General features: G+C 42.0%; 1 protein-coding gene across 4 annotated transcripts in view; it reads left to right on the forward strand.

Annotated features, from left to right (window-relative positions):
- REPS1 (RALBP1 associated Eps domain containing 1) overlaps positions 1-23,400 on the forward strand; it is a 294,648-nt gene that overhangs the window by 211,144 nt on the left and 60,104 nt on the right. For 2 of the 4 annotated variants that reach the window (XM_077486746.1, XM_077486748.1), the window contains exons 10-11: positions 996-1,076; positions 22,314-22,401. In XM_077486746.1, coding sequence (XP_077342872.1) covers positions 996-1,076; positions 22,314-22,401 — 169 coding nt within the window. The remainder of the gene's footprint in view (positions 1-995; positions 1,077-22,313; positions 22,402-23,400) is intronic. The other 2 variants (XM_077486747.1, XM_077486749.1) reach the window with 2 other exon arrangements.

Here is a 23,400-nt window from a genome sequence, read left to right on the forward strand (position 1 = left end):
TTTTTATTTTTATTTTTTTGATGCACAATTATTCGATTGCTTAGAATTTTTATTGCATAATTTAAAGGTTTTCTACTGAGATCGTTTGCCTGTTCTGCATTGCTGTTTTATAGGTGATGCTGACGCTTTGCCCTGGTTGGAACTTCCACATTACATATACATAGCTGGGTTAGCACAATATTAAGGGCTACTTAATGTGTTTATCTGTGAATGAGTACTCTATAATTAACAAGCATGTGTTGTGTTTTTTTGTTTTTTTTCCATGTCCTTATTTTACTTATTGAACAGCTAGGCTATGGGCTTGTTTCCACCAGATGCATTGTCATAATTTGCAGCGCACGCAAATTACACGGAGATCAGAAAATACATTCTATTTAATATTCTCTCCCTAAAATTTGCTGTGTATTGGGAAAAAAAGTCCTTCATTTGAGAGCAATGACATACAGTTTAAATCTGTTCTTTCAGAAACACACTGCATGGCAACTCACGTCAATGTAACGCGGGTAAAGCCATGTATGTTGATGGGAATGAGCCCTAAGGCATCTTTATTGCATGATATGGACATTCTGTCCTGGCTTGTTTGCCTGGGAGTGCTGAGTCTTTTAGATGTTCATCAGTAGAGCTGTGCATTATGGAAAGTAGACTTTAGAAATGTGACTTTACGTATGGATTCTAATTTTTTGCTCTGTCTTATTTACCTATTTCGATATTAAAGTATCAGCCATTTTAATTTCTATGCAACAGGTTGCAATGACTAGTGTTGCCCATTTTGGAGAAAAAATAAGAATTAGAATAGGTGAAAATCTCAAGAGTCGGAAAAAAATATATAAATAGATATTTCCATGTTACTCATTTGACTAAAAGTCACCATTATGAGCATTTTACTCCATGAGAAACTGGTGTCACTTGCATTGCAACTTGAATGTGGGATTACTTCTGCTTGGATCTTTTCCTCTCTTTTATCATGCTGACTTGTGTCTCCTCTATCTGTTCAGCAGTGGGAGACATTTAGCGAACGCTCTTCAAGCTCACAAACTCTGACCCAATTTGATTCTAACATTGCACCAGCTGATCCTGTAAGTCAATCACATAGCTTGCTTGTTTGAAATTAATCATTGTATTAACACTGTTTTCTGTAATTCTTTTCTGCATGATTTAATGACTGCTTCCAAAGGCAGAAAACCCTTGTATAATCCTGCATCTGGTGAAGGTTATTGCAATCATGCCCATTTCACTATCTTATTCCTTACAAAGCTGGTTGTTACAATGACACTGGTTTTTCAATCAATGTAGATTTTAGAGCTAATGTGTCACATCACTGTAGCCCAAACGCACACCATGGTTTTTGGACCATAGTCTGTTCAATTCAAAGTGCAATTTATACCTCTTAGAGGTTCATACAACAACATCCAAATTCTAGAATTTCTTTATGTAGAAAACAAAACGGTGTGTTGGAAATTATATCCCTGCATTTAGTTTAGGTACAGCAATTCATCTTTCAATGACAGATCTGTAGAATCATATTTATATAGGGTAATCAAAAGAATCGCAGGTAAGTGTCTCAAGCAATTCTAATATAAGGCTTAATCATAACTAAAAAGATTAGTTATTTGCAGATAACTTAAAGGTGAGCTACAGATAAATATAAGGAAACTTAGATCAATACCATTATGTAATAAAATTTGTATTTTTAAATTTAAACTAGTACAGCAAGTCCCTGTGTTGTTTTTTTTTTTTTTTTCTCTTTCTGTTGTCTGTCATACCCTGTATATTAGGGTTCGGGCTGGGCTAGGATGGGGACGCACCAATAATCAGTAAGGTGTACTGCAGTATACATATGCTGAAAGGAGAAAGAAATTACCTCAATAGTCATCTTATGTTCCTTCATTGTCCAGTCTCAGGCTGGACACAGGGGAGGTTATTAAGCCTTTGATTTATTGCAGCAGATAAGTCAGGTCACTGGCCTGGCTCTTTTACTCAGATGGGTTTGTAAATCTCGAAAATCAATGGAAAATAATACATATCCTTTGATTTAAAGGAATTGTAAAGCTAATAGGTTTTTTATCTGCATGTATTCTATGCATTAAGATAAGAAACCTTCTGTGTGCAGCAACTGTCCCAGTACCCCCTAATACTTACCTGAGCCACATTTCTGTCCAGAAATGTCCACGAATGTCTCGGCCGTCTGAGACTCTTCCTCCTGATTGGCTGAGACACAGCACTGGTGCCAATTGCTCCCGCTGCTGTCAGTGATTCAGCCAATCGGAAAAGATAGGGGTCGGGCCGCAGCTCCAGGTCTGAACGGACACACGGAGCTGTGACTTGGCTCGGGTGCCCCCATAGCAAGCTGCTTGCTGTGGGGGCACTCGACAGGGAGGGGCCAGGAGAGCCAAAGAAGGACCCAAGAAAAGGATGATCCGGGCTGCTCTGTGCAAATCCACTGCAACAAAGCAGGCAAGTATAACATGTTTGTAAAGTCTTTTTCCCCAAGAAAAATAACGATCACTTCCACTTGTCGACCAGCTGCCGTCATTATACTGCGGCAGGTCGGCACGATCCCATGAACAGTCATAGCTATACGTTGGTCCCTTTAAGCGGGATAGAGCGCATGCCCATAGCACAGCCGTGGTGCCGATGCCCGTTACCAGCGGTTGCGATGTCCGCCAGCCAAGAGCGATCGCGGGCTCGAGAGGCAGAACAGGGACTTGTGTGTAAACGCACACATGCCAGTTCTGAAAGGAGAGAGATTGTGAGTTCCTACGAGCTGGGATCCATGATCTCTCATCTCCTATACTCAGTGCCATCCCCCACGTAGGGGGGAAGACACACAGGGGATACAGAAAACCCCTTGATCGCCCCCTAATGTTAACCCTTTCCCTGCCATTGACATTTATACATTAATGGGGGCATTTTTATAGCACTGATTGCTGTATAATTGTCAATCGATCCACAAATGTGTGAAAAGTGTCCGCCATAATGTCAGTTTCGATAAGATCGCCGCCATTACTAGTAAAAAAAAAAAAGCCATAAACCTATCCCCTATTTTTTTGCGCAAACCAATCAATATACACTTTTTGCGTTTTGTTTTTTTTTTTTTTGTATTTTTTATTACCAAAAATATGTAGAAGAATACATATTGGCCTAAACTGAGGAAAAAATTGGCTTTTAAAAAAAAAATAATTGGGGCTATTTATTACAGCAAAAAGTACAAAATAGTGTGTTTTTTTTTTTTTTATAGCGCAAAAAAAATTAAAACTGCAGAGATGCTCAAATACCACTAAAAGAAAGCTCTATTTATGGGCAAAAAAGGATGTCAATCTTTGTTTGGGTACAGCGTTGTGCGACAGCATAATTGTCAGTTAGTGACGCAGTGACGCAAAAAATGGCCTGATCATTGAGCAGCCAATTCTTCTGGGGCTGAAGTGGTTAACCACTTAAACAGGTTTTTTGCTAGAAAATTACTTGGAACCACCCTAGAGAATTAAATGGTGGTCGTAATAATTTCTGTCACACCATAATTTGCGCAGCAGTCTTACAAGCACACTTTTTTGGGGGGGGGAAATACACTTTTTTTAATTAAAAAAAATAAGACAACAGTAAAGTTAGATAATGCCGAGTAAATTGATACCGCTCGTGGAATGGCAACAAACTTCCAAGAAAAGGTTTTTACAGGTAAGCAGTTATAAAAATCCTATTTTCTTTTTGTACATCACAGGACACAGAGCACCACAGTACTAACTGTATGGGATGTCTCAAAGCAATACCACCTAAGGGGAGGGAGACACAAAAAGCAAAGCAGGCCGCCGTCAGACGAGAGGACCTATACTGCTGCCTGCAGTACTTGACCATGGTAGAGTTTTGTGAATGTAAGTACTGATGACCATGTTGCGGCCTTGCAAACCTGAGCCGTAGGGGCCTGATGATGAACTGCCCAAGAAGCACCAACTGCTTTGGTAGTGTATGCTCTAAGACGAAAAGACAGAACTTTCTCTTTTAAATCATAGACCTTCTGGTACCGCAAACAAAGCCTCAGTTGTTTGAATCTGAGACGTTGCTTCTAGATAGAATTTAACCGCTCTTACTACATCAAGGGAAGGTAGCAAATTTTCCTCTGCAGAACATGGTTCCGGGAAAAACGAAGGTAGAGAAACATCCTGGTTCATATGAAAACTGGATACTACCTAAGGTAAAAAGGATGGGCGAGGACGTCAGACCACCTTATCCTTATGAATGATCAAGTATGGCTCTCTCAAAGAGAGAGCTGCTAACTCGAACTCTTCTTGCCAAGGTTATTGCAACCAAAAATACCAATTTCTTTGTCACAAGGACCAATGGGGCATCACCTATTGGTTCAAAAGGAGACTCCTGAAAGACTGACAAGATTCAAATCCCATGGGCACAGAGGATATCTAACCGGTGGATTTATACGCGAAACTCCCTGTATAAAGGCCCGAACTAAAGAATGCAAAGCCAGAGGTTTTTGGAAAAAAAACTGACGAGGCCGAGACTTGATCCTTGATAGTACTCAAGGCTAATTTCATTTCCACTCCTGACTGTAGGAAGACAAGAACTCTACTCAAGACATACTTGCGAGGATGCCAACCCGTGTTTTCACACCAAGAGACCTAGACCTTCCAGACCCTATAGTAAATATGGAAAAAATATACCGCGCTAAGAAAAAAACATAAATACAAATAAACTATATGTGAAACAGGCTGCAGCAATAGATGTGATATAACACCCAACAGATATGCAAAAATAGAAAACTGCGCCAACCCTATACTAATAAAAATAATAATAATGAAAAAAGTATATAATAATAAATAAATATATAAAAATAGAAATAAATAAATATATATGAAATATATTATCGAAATATGTAGGTGATTATCACAAATGATTATAACAATAAGAACACCTTAAGTGCAAAATAAAACACAGCAATACATCAGGAATAGTGTCATAAACAAAAGTCCAATCATGAAAAGTTCATATGTGAATCTGGATAAACGTTTGTGACACCACAGTGATTCAACACGATCCAAAAGCGCATGAAAGTGCCCGTCACCGTATATTAGATGCGCTTACCAGAAAATAGGCAAGTTAGGGCGTTTATATATATTCAATGGGTCTCATCAGAAGATATCCTCCTCTTTAGTGGGTCAACTCTTCATCTCATAATAGTGCCCTCCAGATAATAATGATACTTCGTGATCCCAAATGGGGAGCTCAGTAATGCCCAAAAAAGAAAGGAGCTAACATGGCATAATATCGTTTGGATAGTTTATTAAAAGAAAAAAAAGGTAGCACACTTACATGTGTATGGATAATTTACAGCTTGTATAAACGGTATAAAAAAAAGCCGGCCGGCAGAAACAGGAGCCCGTCCTCCTCTCAAACAACGTGGTAGCGTCACTGCGTGCCCTCTTGTACCGTTTATACAAGCTGTAAATTATCCATACACATGTAAGTGTGCTACCTTTTTTTTCTTTTAATAAACTATCCAAACGATATTATGCCATGTTAGCTCCTTTCTTTTTTGGGCATTACTGAGCTCCCCATTTGGGATCACGAAGTATCATTATTATCTGGAGGGCACTATTATGAGATGAAGAGTTGACCCACTAAAGAGGAGGATATCTTCTGATGAGACCCATTGAATATATATAAACGCCCTAACTTGCCTATTTTCTGGTAAGCGCATCTAATATACGGTGACGGGCACTTTCATGCGCTTTTGGATCGTGTTGAATCACTGTGGTGTCACAAACGTTTATCCAGATTCACATATGAACTTTTCATGATTGGACTTTTGTTTATGACACTATTCCTGATGTATTGCTGTGTTTTATTTTGCACTTAAGGTGTTCTTATTGTTATAATCATTTGTGATAATCACCTACATATTTCGATAATATATTTCATATATATTTATTTATTTCTATTTTTATATATTTATTTATTATTATATACTTTTTTCATTATTATTATTTTTATTAGTATAGGGTTGGCGCAGTTTTCTATTTTTGCCTATAGTAAATAGCTGGCTTCCTTGCATTAATCGGGGTAGTTACCACTAAGCCTGAAAAACCCCTACATCCTAGAACTAGGGCCTCAACAGCCAAACCATTAAATTTAGTATTTGTAAGGCAGGGTGGAACACCGGCCCTTGCAAAAGCGGGTCTGGGTGGGACGGAAGAGTTCAAGGATCGCCTACTGCAATCCTCATGATCTCCGTATACCAGGATTTCCTGGGCCAAGCTGGGACCACTAGGATTACTAGCTTCTGCTCCCCTTTTAACCTGCGTAGAAGACATGGAAGCAAGTGAACTGGAGGAAATGCATGAATCAGTGAGAATTGATCCCGCTGAGTGACTAAGGCAGGGGTGTCCAAACTTTTTTCAAAGTGGGCCGGATTTGATGAAGTGAACATGCCTGAGGGCCGACCATTTTGCCTGACATTCTTTGAACCATTGAAAATTCGGTCTAAGTGTGTCCATCCGAACACTAATACACAGCCCAACAAGAATTCGCTTGCCTTTGTCGCACTCGTTCCCAACACACAGACGAATGCTCTGCACTTTAGGGGGCACCGTTAATTCTTAATGGTACCCAACACATTGGAAAATGTAGGGTGCTTTTGGTGCAGTGCAATTAAAAAGAAATAAAAAAAACACACACAGACACATGTGCACACACACACACATACAGACACATGTGCACACATACAGACACATGTGCACACACACACACATACAGACACATGTGCACACACACACACATACAGACACATGTGCACACACACACACATACAGACACATGTGCACACACACACACATACAGACACGTGCACACACACACACATACAGACAAATGTGCACACACACACACACACACACACACACACACACACATGTGCGCACACACACCCATACAGACACATGTGCACACACACCCATACAGACACATGTGCACACACACCCATACAGACACATGTGCGCACACACACATACAGACACATGTGCACACACACACATACAGACACATGTGCACACACACACATACAGACACATGTGCACACACACACATACAGACACATGTGCACACACACACATACAGACACATGTGCACACACACACATACAGACACATGTGCACACACACACATACAGACACATGTGCACACACACACATACAGACACACGTGCACACATACAGACACGTGCACACACACATACAGACACATGTGTACATACAGACACATGTGCGCACACACACACATACAGACACATGTGCGCACACACACACATACAGACACATGTGCGCACACACACACATACAGACACATGTGCGCACACACACACATACAGACACATGTGCGCACACACACACATACAGACACATGTGCGCACACACACACATACAGACACATGTGCGCACACACACACATACAGACACATGTGCGCACACACACACATACAGACACATGTGCGCACACACACACACATACAGACACATGTGCGCACACACATACAGACACATGTGCGCACACACACATACAGACACATGTGCGCACACACACATACAGACACATGTGCGCACACACATACAGACACATGTGCACACACACACACACATACAGACACATGTGCACACACACATACAGACACATGTGCACACACACACAGACACATGTGCACACACACACACACAGACACATGTGCGCACACACACACACAGACACATGTGCGCACACACACACATACAGACACATGTGCGCACACACACACATACAGACACATGTGCGCACACACACACATACAGACACATGTGCGCACACACACACATACAGACACATGTGCGCACACACACACATACAGACACATGTGCGCACACACACATACAGACACATGTGCGCACACACACACATACAGACACATGTGCGCACACACACACATACAGACACATGTGCGCACACACACACATACAGACACATGTGCGCACACACACACATACAGACACATGTGCGCACACACACACACAGACACATGTGCACACACACACACACAGACACATGTGCACACACACACACACAGACACATGTGCACACACACACACACAGACACATGTGCACACACACACACACAGACACATGTGCACACACACACACACACAGACACATGTGCACACACACACATACATACATACACACACATGAATAAAGGCCTTTTTAACACTAATCTAGCTTGTAGCATAGTACAGTACCTTTGCAGCTTCCTCATTCAGCCGGGTACTGCACTGTAGGGGGAAGCAGAGAGCACAGCACAATCCTCTGCACTTTACTTTCACTTTTGAAGCTCACGGAGCTTCTCACAGTGCCGGGGATCGGCTGATCTGACAGCCCTGATCCCGCAGCACAATAAATTGAGAAAGACCAGGCGGGCCGTTCAAAACCGGACCGCGGGCCGGACTTTGGACATGCCTGGACTAAGGCATCTGTCGCGCAATCGCGATCCCTTGTCGACACAGTTGTCCAGCTTTCTGTTGGACCTGGACGCTAATAAGTCCACGTCCAGGGCACCCCACTTCTGGCATATGGCCAGGAAAATGTCGTGATGCAGAGACCATTCTCTGGGAAGCAATTGCTGGCGACTCAAAAAATCTGCCTGCCAGTTCCCCACTCCTGGGGAAAAAAACGCAGATAGGCAAGGAACATGCTCTTCTGCCCAAGCTAGAATATGGCTTACCTCTTTCTGGGCAACATGACTTTTGGTGCCGTCTTGGTGATTGATATAGGCTACGGCCGCGGCATTGACGGATTGAATCTGTCTGTTCGAGCCCTTAGGGCCAGATGTGCCACCCGAATTTCTAGAATGTTAATGGGCAAGGCCTTTTCAGACTCTGACCATCTCCCCTGGACAGTGTTCCCTTCTAGGACAGCTCGCCAGCCTAAGAGGCTGGCATCGGTCATCACTACTCTCCAAGTAACCGGCATGAAGGTTTTTCCCATCCGCAAGTTCTTGGTTAACCACCAATTGACTGTGGCACACGCTTGGAGTCGCACTCGTCGGGCAATCCAAATCCTGTTTGTTTTTCTGCTCAAAACAGAATACGGTTTTGCAGTAACCTCGAATGGAATTGGGCATAGGGAACTACCTCGAGTGAAGCTACCATCTTCCCTAACAACCTCATGCAAAGGTGAACGGAAGGACTCATGCTTGTTCTAGACCTTGTAACTAGACCCAAGTACTTCTTTCTGGCCATATGGATTATTTTTCAAGGTTGAGAATCCAACCTAAATGCTCCAGATATTTGACCATGTTTGCCACACTCTGATCTAGCCCTGTTGCGGGCTGATCTATCAGCAGATAATCTAGGTATGCCACTACCGTTATACCCCGGACTCTTAATCTCACTAAAAGCAAAGCCAGGACATTTGTAAATATCTGAGGTGCGGTGGCTAACCCGCACCTGAATATGTGGCTGTTCCACTACAAATCGCTGTAATCTCTGGTGAGCAGGGGAATATTGGAACATGCAGATAGGCATCATTGATGTCTATTGATGCGAGGAGTTCCCCTCCCCTTAGAATGGACGTTACAGTGCGAAATGATTCTATGCAAAATGAGCGAATGTTTAGGAACTGGCTCAGACCCTTGAGATCCAAACTAGGTCTGACATCGCCGTTTGGCTTTGGCACCGTGAAGAGGTCTGAATAAAACCCCAACCCCTGTTCTCCTAAGGGAGTCTCCATGATCACCCCTTGAGACCGTATTTGGTCTAGCGCATGGAATAAAGACCTTTTTATTAGGTCTTTGGGAGCACTTGATCTTGCGAAGCAAGACGGTGGAAACTCTAGTTTATATCCCAGAGATTCTGTGGAGATGATCCATCTGTCCTGGATTTCCTCCCACCAGACTCCTGAAAACTGTTGAAGCCTTCCCCCCACTCGATCGAGAAGGGGCACCTCATGGGATTTGTGCCCCCAGGACTTTTTCTGGCTCTGCATTTGGTTCTGAGGCCTTCCTCTTGGAGTTCACGGCGGAGGCCATTGTAACTGCTTGGAGGCCGTTGTCCCTGGTGATAGAGAGGCAGAACGTTAGACAGAGTAAGCGTTTCTCTTTCATTTTACTGGAAGAAGTGTACTCTTTCCACCTGAGATTTTCTGGATGTATTTATCCAGGTCATCCTCAAACAAACGTTCCCCATGAAAGGGGAAAACCAGTTTTTTTTACAAGGCAACTCTGCTGACCAATGCTTAAGCCACAAAATCCTGCGCATCCAAGGGCAAGGCGAGACGTCTGATGAATAGAATCTTTAATAGCGTCAACTGCAAAACAAAGGGCCCTACGTACTTCTGCCAGATCTAGGACCTCTTCCCCTTTAATGACTTGTTTTACTTTGTCTTTAAGGCAGTGTTCATCAACCCTGTCATCAGGGCCCACTAACAGACCAGTTTTGCAAGATAACTGAAATACATCACAGGTGATATCATTTTCTGCTCAGTGATTGCAGTATTCTAGTCTGCATCTCCCCAAGGTAATGCATAAAACCTGGCCTGTTAGTAGGCCCTGAGGACAGGGTTGATAACCACTGCTTTAAGGGATTGTCAGACGCTGATTGCCACTACTGCAGGCTGTGCAACTGCACCAGCCATGGAAAATGAGGCTTTAAGCAAGGTCTCCAGTCTCTTATCTGCTGGGTCCTTAAACACCTGAACATTGTCTACTGTACACTTAAGACTCTTATTCAGAGAAGAAACAGCCGCATCTACTGCTGGCACACTCCATTTCTTAGTAAATTTCTCCTCCATAGGATAGATCTGAGAGAATCTTTTAGGAGTGATAAAATGCCTATCTCGATGCTTCCAGTCAGCATAAATAAAGCTATTCCAGCAATGGGTGCATAGGAAAAGCGTGTGAACGCTGAGGAGGTTTAAGAGAACCCAAAGAGGAGAAGGGAGCTTCAGTCGTTTCTGCTAAAGATAATTTATAATCAAAATGCACTGTTGCAATGAGTGCTTGAGCTAGCAATCTTTGCAGCTTTGAAGCTGATTCCTCTGGCATAGAGTCCTCAAATGAGGAAACATCCTCCTGCCCCTCAGGTAGGCCCCCCAGGGGCACGTCCAAATCCTCTACCCACTCCTGATCTGCGGATGCCGGAGCAGGGGATCTTTCACGCTTCCTCCCAGCCTGGGAGGAGGATGTGAGCAGACTAGCTATTTTTTCACTCCAGGCCAGCCAGGGCTGTAGCCAAATCGTCCTTGGTGATGTATGCAGAGGCTAAGTGTTGGAGGTAGCTACAATGCCTGGTGGTTCCAATGGCTCAGCTTGGTCAGCCGCTTCAGGACTTTCAGGAGAGGATGATACTGTGGAGGCATGACCTAGGGTGCTCAGACCCTGACCCCTGTGCCTTTGCGCCCCCTTCTCCCTGCTTTTGTCCCCTTCTTTTGGGAATACATAGTCCTAAGCATACAGCAGAGGTACTATTGCCATGAATCTATTGCTGATCTCAGTCTTGGCAATGGTTTATATGCCGCTGTCAAATGCCAGCAAGACACTAAGTAGATGTGCCTGAATTGCCTGTAGCCAATCACCCAGCGCTTACATGCCCTTTGACTGTGTCTGTGTCCCTCCATCAGCTACGGCTTATACAAAGCCACCTCTCCGCGCCTGCGCCGCGAGAAAGTGCGCACGCCGGTGCAGTCAAGTCCCACCCCCGTGACCACCTCTTCATGTTTTGTGAACCGAGGAGAATGCTCGCACATGCGAACCTGGCAATGCACATTGGGAATCCGGGTGGGGTTGAGTATATTGAAGCCGGGATTCTCCCCCCTTCCCCCTACGAGTGGTTACTGATAGAAGGCTGGGAAAGCAGACCCCTCCACAGGTACTGTTTCACACAACTATCCATATGGGCCAGCATGGGATGTTTAACACACTACATAAGTCATTTACACCCTCTAGTGATTGAAAATATAAACACAGGCAGGACAACACCTACCCATAGAAAAGAAATCCATAGGAATGTCCCAGGATCTTCTTTAAACTTACCATTGTTGCCGCAGGGTACTAACTGGAATACCCAGTGACCCAATCTTCATCCATCGCGGAGGGTTGGAGTCATGCCAGACCTTCAAGGACGGGGTCCCCTTTGAATGTAGGGTCCACTGCCTTGGACCTGTGTAGCACAACCCTGCCAGGAAAACCCCATGGTATAGGTATGTGACCAAGGTGCTGGATCCCAGGGCCCAGCTCTCAAGAGAAACGTTGCAGGCAAAACCTTTTTCTTTCGTACCGAGGCTCAGGTACCATACATTTTAGTCTAATCTGGCAGAGGTATGCACTCAAAACAATTGATATGCTCACCTCTACTCCCAGCGCTCAAAGGGTGCAGTCAACTTACTCCCACCTGGGGATGGTTCTTAATACTTAGCTGCCATTATAAAATAAAACTTATCATGCATAAAAAACAAAATAATTGGTTAACCTGAGGATTCAAATATAACCACTAACAGCGCTGATACCACATCTCCATATACAACAAACAATTTGTCTATGTTAAGCATGTAGTACTTTTTAAAAAAACCAGCAAGTCTTTTATCAAAATTGGTGTCCAAACACCAAGTATTAAAGAACCAGCAAGACTTTTGTCAGGAATTAATGTCCATACACCAAGAGATCACACTCTATTCCTCATCAATGAGTGCAGTCCTTCATATTCATATTCATACAATCTTCTCAGATATCTGGGTGTGTATGGGTATGGTCCTACACCTTCACCATGTGCTGTTCCACCTCCGTGAATATGTATATAGATGGCTGCTTACCAGATTCCAATCACTTTAGAGCCTATCTCCACTATGTGGAACTCCTCTGTCTGGTTCTGTGTGTCCCACTGATTGCTCTCACATTGGTAGTAGACATGCAAAAGATTCAAGGGGTCTCATACAGTGGTGTGAAAAAGTGTTTGCCCCCTTCCTCATTTCCTGTTCCTTTGCATGTTTGTCACACTTAAGTGTTTCGGAACATCAAACCAATTTAAACAATAGTCAAGGACAACACAAGTAAACACAAAATGCAATTTGTAAATGAAGGTGTTTATTATTAAAGGTGAAAAAAAATCCAAACCATCATGGCCCTGTGTGAAAAAGTGATTGCCCCCTAAACCTAATAACTGGTTGGGCCACCCTTAGCAGCAACAACTGCAACCAAGCGTTTGCGATAACGTGCAATGAGGCTTTTACAGCGTCCTGGAGGAATTTTGGCCCACTCATCTTTGCAGAATTGTCCTAATTGAGTTACATTAGAGGGTTTTCGAGCATGAACGGCCTTTTTAAGGTCATACCACAACATCTCAATAGGATTCAGGTCAGGACTTTGGCTAGGCCACTCCAAAGTCTTCATTTTGTTTTTCTTCAGCCATTCGGTGGTGGACTTGCTGGTGTGTTTAGGATCATTGTCCTGCTGCAGAACCCAAGTTCGTTTCAGCTTGAGTACACGAACAGATGGTCGGACATTCTCCTTCAGGATCTCTTGGTAGACAGCAGAATTCATAGTTCCTTTTATCACGGCAAGTCTTCCAGGTCCTGAAGCAGCAAAACAGCCCCAGACCATCACACTACCACCACCATATTTTACTGTTGGTATAATGTTCTTTTTATGAAATGCAGTGTTCCTTCTACGCCAGATATACTTGGACACACACCTTCCAAAGAGTTCCACTTTTGTCTCATCGGTCCACAGAATGTTGTCCCAAAAGTCTTGGGGATCATTAAGATGTGTTGTGGAGAAATTGATACGAGCTTTGATGTTCTTTTTGCTCAGCAGTGGTTTTCTCCTTGGAACTCTGCCATGCAGGCCATTTTTGCCCAGTCTTTTCCTGATGGTGGAGGCATGAACGCTGACCTTAACTGAGGCAAGTGAGGCCTGCAGTTCCTTGGACGTTGTTGTGGGGTCTTTTGTGACCTCTTGGATGAGTCGTCGCTGCGCTCTTGGGGTAATTTTGGGCGGCCGGCCACTCCTGGGAAGGTTCACCACTGTTCCATGTCTTCGCCTTTTGTGGATAATGGCTCTCACTGTGGTTCGCTGGATTCCCAAAGCTTTGGAAATGGCTTTATAACCCTTTCCAGACTGATAGATCTCAATTACTTTCTTTCTCAATTGTTCCTGAATTTCTTTGGGTCTCGGCATGATGTGTAGCTTTTAAGGATCTTCTGGTGGACCTTACTGTGTCAAACAGCTCCTATTTAAGTGATGCCTTGATTGTGAACAGGTGTGGCAATAATCAGGCCTGGGTGTGGCTAGAGAAATTGAACTCAGGTGTGGACAACCACAGTTATAGTATGTTTTAACAAGGGGGGCAATCACTTTTTCACACATGGCCATGATGGTTTGGATTTTTTTTCACCTTTAATAATAAATACCTTCATTTACAAATTGCATTTTGTGTTTACTTGTGTTGTCCTTGACTATTGTTTAAATTGGTTTGATGTTCCGAAACACTTAAGTGTGACAAACATGCAAAGGAACAGGAAATGAGGAAGGGGGCAAACACTTTTTCACACCACTGTATAGTGTGATACCTTTTATTTAGGATTGAAAAAATTCCTTTCCCCCCCTTACATAATGCTTACATTTAAAACAACTTAAAACCAGCGTATAACATATGTGGTGTAAGTGCTGCCACACGATAGTCTCACCGGTAGGCTGCAGATCTCATCCAACACAGTCTCCGTGTGTGGACCCGGGTCCTTGTCGGCTAACACTCACCCTCTTGCTTGTGTGATCACCGCCCTGACGCGTTTCGTGTTTTCACGTCTTGATTCTGGCCTTTTGAATGGATCCAATTGTGCAGCTCCTTGACCCTGACAGGCCCTTCCAGGGAGCTTCTTAGCACAGACTTTAGCCGTGACCAACAGCATAGACACTGGTGGAAAAATCGGAGGTAGGCTTTGTATGGGAGGGGTTATATAGGGAGGGTGACTTCCTGTCTGTAATTATGCCAGTGTCCATTACCTTGAAGGTGGTGTATAACCCATACAAAAAGTGAACAGTCCAATTGATAAACAGTCCAAATGTTAAAGCAGAGCTGATGATGGATAAGTGTCCAGCTACACAATTGTGTAATAAATACACTATGATGATGTATCAAAGTCTATGAAGGTGGGTGATCCTAGGTAGTAGATTGTATGTGCACCTTACACCAACTCCCAGTTTTCACCACGTGCAGCACTCTTCATCCCAATGGTGTTCAAACTCACCGAATAGATGAAAAAGTTAAGACTTAACAGCTTTTTCCTTCAATCAGACTCCCATCATGAAGTCAGAGGGCAGGTAAAAATCGTACTCCAAAGGGGTTCATAAAAACACAGGAATGCAGAAACCTAGCGTAATCCTGCTTTATTAAAAAATCCCCCAAATACAACCCACCCAGCTCACATTACATGTACATTTGAACATTTGTTAGTAGAACATTGATACAGAGTGTCTAATCACAGATTTTAGCCTGGTCCTTGGAACTGCCTGTGTTCCTCAGTCACTTCTTGGTTAAGATCAGCTGCCTGTGAAGCACAATCGTCTCTTCCGGTTACATCTGTTCGGTGAGTTTGAACCCTGTTGGGGTGAAGAGTGCTGCACATGGTGAAAACTGGGAGTTCATGTAAGGTGCACATACAATTCACTACCTAGGATCACCCACCTTCATAGACTTTGATACATCATCATAGTGTATTTATTACATAATTGTGTAGCTGGACACTTATCCATCATCAGCGCTGCTTTAACATTTGGACTGTTTATCAATTAGACTGTTAATTTTTTTGTTATTTTTAGTTTTTATTACTGTATTTTAAGAGTATTTAGCTCGTATTATACTTCAGGTAGCTGCTATCTGGTCTGTATTAGACCAAAACATATACTGGGATATTATCACCGGTATTTTATTATAAATCTTTGTCTTTATTTCCACTTGCATATATTTAAGCAGATCACTCCTAATTGCAGGGACAATTTTGGTGCTGAGCAGTGTATTGTAGGCCTCTCGTTTTACTCTCTTCTCTATAGTATAAACCATACAGTTATTACTGTGTTGCTCTGTGTCCCGTGATGTACGAAAAAGAAATCTCCATAGGCGAAGTATAAACAAATTCTACACGTTGCATGTTGTAAGTTACAAAGGAGGTCTAGGGGTAGAATTATTGCTCTCGCTCTACTGATCGTGGCGATACTTCACATGTGGTTTGAACACCGTTCAATTCATATGCGGGCGCTACTCACATATGCGTTCGCTTCTGCACATGAGCTTGGTGGGACTGGGCGTGTTTAAAAAAAAAAATATATATATATATATTTTTTTTTTTTTACTTTATTTTTACACAGTTTTTAAAAAAAATTGTCACTTTTATTCCTATTATAAGGATTGTAAACATCCCTTGTAATAGAAAAAAAACATGACAGAACCTCTTAAATATGAGGTCTGGGGTCAAAAAGACCTCAGATCTTATATTTGCACTTAAATGCAATAAACAAAAAAAATTGTCATTTAAAATTTGTTTAAAAAAAAAAAAAAGGGCCCTTTAAAAGCTATGGGCAGAAGGGTGAAGATCCATTCGCCTGTGGTAAGCGGCGGAGGGATCCTGCGGTGGATCTGCCGCAGAGACCACTATTATTGGAGACCAGACCGCCAGCCGAACAAGAGGATACCGATGTTATGGCAGCTAGCTGCTGCCATAACGATATCCCCCTTCAAATTCAGGACGTATATCGGTGTGCGGTGGTCCGGAAATGGTTAAAGTAAAAACACTACCTATATAGAGTAAATCTTTTAATTGTGTATTTATCCATTTGACTAGAGTTCAGCATTAAAGTTTTAAGAATAAATATGGCTTTATTAGGGTATGCTGTAGTCCAGTTTGTTTTTCAACCAGACATTGCTGTACTGCACCAATCTACACCAGATTCTTTGGTCCATAATTCGGTGGTCCTGGAAATTACATGCCTGTGATGCTGGTGCTGATTTTCACACACAGAAAGCTAGTACAGACATTTCTCACAACCATCAGATTCAGAATTACATTTACTCACACAATTTTAAATGTGATTAGAGATGGAGGAAATGAGAGAGCGGAGAGCACAGGCGTCAAAATACACTCCTAAGTACCTTCCCAGATGCACTCCTATGTAGACGGGGAGGTGGTGAGTGTTTACTCTACAGGGGATTAAATCAAAACTCTGTTTACCGTGCCTTTTTTAAAAAAAATATTAGGACAGCTTGGTTGAAAAACTTACTGTGGCAGAACGGTCCAACTGCTGTGGCGGCTGTAATAAAGTACAGCGGCTTGTGCCGCATACAGTAAGTCATGCTGTTTTTCTGGCAGAGTCCTATAAACCTCCATATCTGTGGCCAAAAAATCAGTTGGTGATATATCTGTCATTCAGGAATCTCCTTGTGTTTTTATCAATGAATACAAAGTATTCTCTAAGGGCTTGTTCACACATGCGTCAATACCCTTTGTTTATGCAACATCTATTCAGCATTTTTAAATCCTCATATACACCCTCAATGCCTGCCATTATTACTACAATGGCACCACACAGTGCTATTTACACAGGAGTGTTGTGTTAAAAATTAAGCAGTTTATCGCCTCCATTAATTTCAATTCGTTAATCTTTAACCACCCTGTTACAGCTCCTATAACGTTTATGGGGTGTTGATGAAGCCTTTATAAAGTGTTAGCTGGGTATTGTGGGGGAGGCCTTCGAGGTTTCTGTATCCCAGAATACACTGGGGAATAGAGAACTAGGACAGAGCAGCTCCAGCCACTTCCTGTTTCTACAGAGAAGCTGTGCAGTAACACCATTTGCTTCTCCTGGCAGGCAAAAACATTGAGCATTATTGCCTGCGGCAAAGGTTTTTTGTTTCAGCAAAGCTGAGCGGGTCCAAGCCAAATGTCAGAAATGAAAAGTCTAGGAATTCATCTTGCAGAGAATTCACAAAAATGTAAGCTATCGCACTACAACCTAACCACACCTCAAAGCAGATCATTTCCTCTAGATCACTTTCCCTTTAGGCACTTCACACTGGAAATGCAGCGCATTTATCAAGCATTCTTGAAGCTTTTTCAACACTTCATGAACGCAACGAAGACGCCTCATAAATGCTATAGACATGTAAATTAGCAATGCTTTGTTTTTCATAATCAACACGTGTAATGAGTCCTAATTGGCCAAGGTAAAGAGACAGGCAGATGATGTAATAATCTTTCATATGCATTCATCTTGCATACTGCTTGTGGTGGTGCTCATTTGTAAAAAAAATAGATCTTTGTTAAAATATTTGAACACCATAGAAACCAATAATGGGCTGTTTTTTTTTTATTTCTACTCTTAATAAAAGCACATTAGTGTTGATTTACTTAAACTGGGGAGTGCAAAATCTGGTGCACCTAATTTTAGCTTCAATTAAGTTCAATTAAGCTTTGATAAAAAAAAAAAAAATGGAAGCTGATTGCCTTGTACGCAGAGTTTCACCAAATTTTGCACTTTCCCATTTTAGTAAATCATTGAGTCATATAATAATACTATACCAGATCAGCCATAACATTATGACCACTCACAGGTAATGTTAATACAATTGATTATCTTGCTACAATGACATCTAAAAGTGGATGGGCTATATGTTGGGCAACAAATGAACATGTCCATGAAGATGTGTTGGAAGCAGAAAAAAATGGGCAAGCTTAGAGATTTGATTAACTTTGACTGCTAAATTGGAATGATTGTTCAGAGAAGCCATTCTTAACCTACTTAACATGGAGGAACCCTTGAAATGTATTTCTGGTCTCAGGAAACCATGACAAATGTTTACTATATCTACAGCTCACAGTACATTAGTGAGATAGTCACTGGGAAGAATGTTCCTTCCACTTGTGGCCATTGGGAAGAGTCCTCCATTACAAATGGCTAAAAAAGATTGTTGTCAGTAGTTACTCATGTGGGAGTCAGAAACTATTGTTTGCTCAATGAACCCCTAACAACCTATGGAGGAACCCTAAGGTTCCACTGAGCCCCAGTTGAGAGGCTGGTTTAGAGCAACTCCACAACTGCAGCTCTTGCAGGATGTTCACAGTCTGCAGTGGTCAGCAACTACAAAATGTGGTCCAAGGAAGGAAAATTGGAAAGGGTCATGGGTGGCAAGGCTTATTGATGCACGTGGGAAACGAAGGCTGGCCAGTGTAGTCTGATCCAATACTGTATCTCAGATTGCTGAAAAAGTTAATGCTAGATCTGACAAAGTTATTAGAACACACAGTGCATTGCAGTTTGTTGCATATGGAACTGTGTAGCTGCAGAACAGTCAGGATGCCCATACTGACCCCAATCCACAGCCAGAAGTGCCTACAGTGGGTTTGTGAACACCAGACCTTGACTACGGAGCAATGGAATAAGGTGGCTTGGTCTGATCGCGTTTTATTTTTACATCAATTAGATGGTCAGGTGGGTTACTTACCTGGATAAAAGATGGCAAGAGAATGCAGAATGAGAAGAAGGCGAGCCAGCAAAGGCCTTGTGATGTTTGACAATGTTCCTCTGGGAAAGCTTGGGTCCTGCCATTAATGTGGAAGTTTACTTTAGAGTCCATGCTTCCAGGGATCAGGGCTGTTTGGGTGGCAAAATTGGGACCTACTAAATATTAGGTGGGTGGTTAAAAAGTTTTGGCTGGTTGGTGTGTATTAGCTATAAAAAAAAAACACAGGCAGGCATCCTTCATTTGGGTGCATATAATGTGAATTGTGATCCTAGCAAGCAAATATGGAATTGTATTTATTTTCCATTAGGGGGGAAATCTAAAATATTTGGTTTGCAAGTGGTGCTTTCACAAGCAAATGAGTTGTGAGGAAATGTGCTTTTTTTTTTTTCTATAAAAAATGGCAAGGTCGCCTCCACATCATGATAGGAGTTTCTGCTGCTGGTATAACTGATAAAGTACAGTATGTCTGTAGATTAAATGGCAGTCATACCAGTTGTATAGTGCCTTGAAAAAGTATTCATACTCCTTGAAATTTTCCACATTTTGTCATGTTATACCCAAAAATGTAGATGTACTTTATTGGGATATTATGTGCTAGACCAACACAAAGTGGTACATAATTGTGAAGTGAAAGTAAGATTTATAAATGGTTTTCAATTATTTATTTATTTTTTTACAAATGTGAAAAATGTGGCGTGCATTTGTATTCAGTCCCCTTTTACTCTGATACCACCAGTTGAATCTTGTGGAACCAATTGCCTTTGAAGTCACTTAATTAGTAAATAGAGAACAAACCGCATCATGGAGGCCAAGGAACATGCCAGACAGGTCAGGGATAAAGTTGTGGAGAAGTTTAAAAGCAGGGTTAGGTTAAAAATAAATATCCCAAGCTTTGAACATTTCATGGAGCACTGTTCAATCCATCATCCGAAAATGGCACAACTGCAAACCTACCAAGACATGGCAGTCCCCCCCCAACTGATCAACCGGACAAGGAGAGCATTAATCAGAGAATCAGCACCAAGAGGCCCATGGTAACTCTAGAGGAGCTGCAGAGATCCACAGTTCAGGTGGGAGAATCTGTCCACAGGACGACTATTAGTGGTACACTCCACTTATCTGGCCTTTATTGAATAATGGCAAGAAGAAAGCCGCTGTTAAAAGAAAACCATAAGTCGTCCCATTTGCAGTTTGCATGAAGCCATGTGGGAAACACAGGAACATGTGGAAGAAGGTGCTCTGGTCAGTTGAGACAAAAATTTAGCTTTTTGATCTAAAAGAAAAATGCTATGTGTGGCGGAAAACTAATACTGCACATCACCCTGAACACACCATCCCCACCATGAAACAGATTTGAGGCAGCATCATCTTGTGAATTAATGAATGAATTTGTATAGCGCACAATGCAAACTGAATCGCCTCAAGGCGCTGCTTGTGGAGATGCTTTTCTTCAGTAGGGACAGGGAAGCTGATCAGAGTTGTTTGGAAGATGGTTGGAGCCAAATACAGGGTAAACTTAGAAGAAAACCTATGGGGGGGAGGGGGGAGTTTCACCTTCCAACAGGACAACTACCCTAAACATACAGCCAGAGCTACAATGGAATGGTTTAGAGCAAAGCATATTTGTGTGTTAGAATGGCCCAGTCAAAGTCCAGACAAAAATCCGACTGAGAATCTGTGTCAAGACTTGAAAATTGCTGTTCACAGACGCTCTCCATCTAATCTGACCGAGCTTGAGCTATTTTGCAAAGAAGAATGAGAAAAAATGTCACTCTGTGGATATGCAAAGCTGGTAGAGACATCCTCAAAAAGACTTGCAGCTGTATTTGCAGCAAACGGTGGTTCTACAAAGTATTGACTCATGGGGGCTAAATACAAATGCATATTTCACATATTTGTAAAAACTTGTGAAAACCGTTTATAATTTTGCTTCCACTTTACAATTATTTGCCACTTTGTGTTGGTCTATCACATAAAATCCCAATAATGTACATTTACATTTTTGATTGTAATATGACAAAATTTCAAGGGGTATGAATACTTTTTCAAGGCAGTGTAGATGTGAGGAAAACAGATATTCATTATACTTTTGAGCAAAGTAGTTTGAATAGTTCTCTCCAGTCCTTAAAGTAGAACTTTAGCCAGAAAATGTATTCCTGCTAGATCACTTCAGGTTGGCTCCTTTTGCAGGTATAGCTATGTAAAAAGTACCTATACTGTGTAAAACCCATTAATCTACTGTCTCACTCTGCTCTGCACATACTCAGTTGCTCTCTATTTTTTAGCACAGTGCCTAAAATTAGAGCTAGTAGGGGCTGACCTGCTGACAGCCTAATGATTTACTGCTGCTCAGGGGCTCTGGTCTTCAGAAAATGTCAGCCTCCAGCAAGAAGAAACAGGATCAATACTGGAGGCAATTTACAGGGCACACTGATTTTGGTGGCATAATTAATGTGGAATGCATGTTCCTTGCCAAAAACATTTTTATTTAATTTTTTTTATCAAGTTGGGGTTAAAATGGCGCATTAATATCCATAAACGTTCTTTTTTTCTTAAGTAGAGTATTAAAATAAGATTGTGAAATATTGAGTTACATGTACAGTTATTTATGCCAAGGAGAGTAAAGAAATATGTTCTTGTAGTAATTTGAAACGTTTAAACTGGTCCATTTTCAGTCCTAATTACAATTTAGAGAATACAAAATTGCTTTAATCTTCTTTTTCTAAATCTTATTTGATATGATTTTATTTTTTTTTATATTCTAAAGTCTGCCTTTATTTACAGGATACAGCTATAGTCCACCCAGTCCCAATTAGAATGACTCCAAGTAAAATTCATATGCAGGAAATGGAACTAAAAAGAACTGGAAGTGGTTAGTGATCTTTGCTTTATTGGTGTTCTTTGTATCAAAATACGTATGTGTATATAAGTTAACCATTAGCTGTATTAATGTCCATAATGAGTAAACGTACTAATTTTGAAAGAATTTCATTTTATTGTTGTCCGGAGCCTATTTCTAAAATCATTAGCATTCACAATAGCTTTACACTGTGTGATACCATACTATTATCCGACAGCATGTCTATATACATAATGATTAGTTAATATGAAAATTAGGACACCCAAAATGTGTCTAAGTTCGTGGTACTTTCATTTGAATTGGAGCCAAACTGTGCCCACCCTCACAACTGCATTTATATATATATTTTTTAAGCACAGAAAGGAAAGCTCCCAGTGGTCCAATTATTCACAAAGTCTTATAATAGTATTCGAGAGCCACATGTGCTTTAACCACAGCCCCGGACCATTTTGCTGGCCAAAGACCAGACCACTTTTTGCGATACGGCACTGCGTCGCTTTAACTGACAATTGTCAGTGCTCAGACCATATGCCGCACACTGCATCAAATTGGTCTGCGTGGCTGTCGTCCCAGAAGGAAACCTCTTCTAAACATGATGCACAAGAAAGCCCGCAAACCATTTGCTGAAGACAAGCAAAGGGCACGGATTACTGGAAACATGCCCTTTGGTCTGAGACCAAGATAAACTTATTTGGTTCAGATGGTGTCAAGCGTGTGTGGCGGCAACCAAGTGAGGAGTACAAAGACAAGTGTGTCTTGCCTACAATCAAGCATTGGGGTGGAGATGTCATGGTCTGTGGCTTTGAGTGCTGCCGGCACTGGGGAGCTACAGTTCATTGAGGGAACCATGAATGCCAACATGTACTGTGACATAATGAAGCAGAGCATAATCCCCTCCCTACGAAGACTGGACCGCAGGGCAGTATTCCAAAATAACGACCCCAAACACACCTCCAAGACAACCACTGCCTTGCTAAAAAAAGCTGAGGGTAAATACCTGGGTGGGGGGGG

The sequence above is a fragment of the Lithobates pipiens genome, unplaced genomic scaffold (assembly GCF_037356315.1).
Source record: "Lithobates pipiens isolate NorthernLeopardFrog02 unplaced genomic scaffold, aLitPip1_a1.2 Scaffold_18, whole genome shotgun sequence".
NCBI classification, from domain to species: domain Eukaryota; kingdom Metazoa; phylum Chordata; class Amphibia; order Anura; family Ranidae; genus Lithobates; species Lithobates pipiens.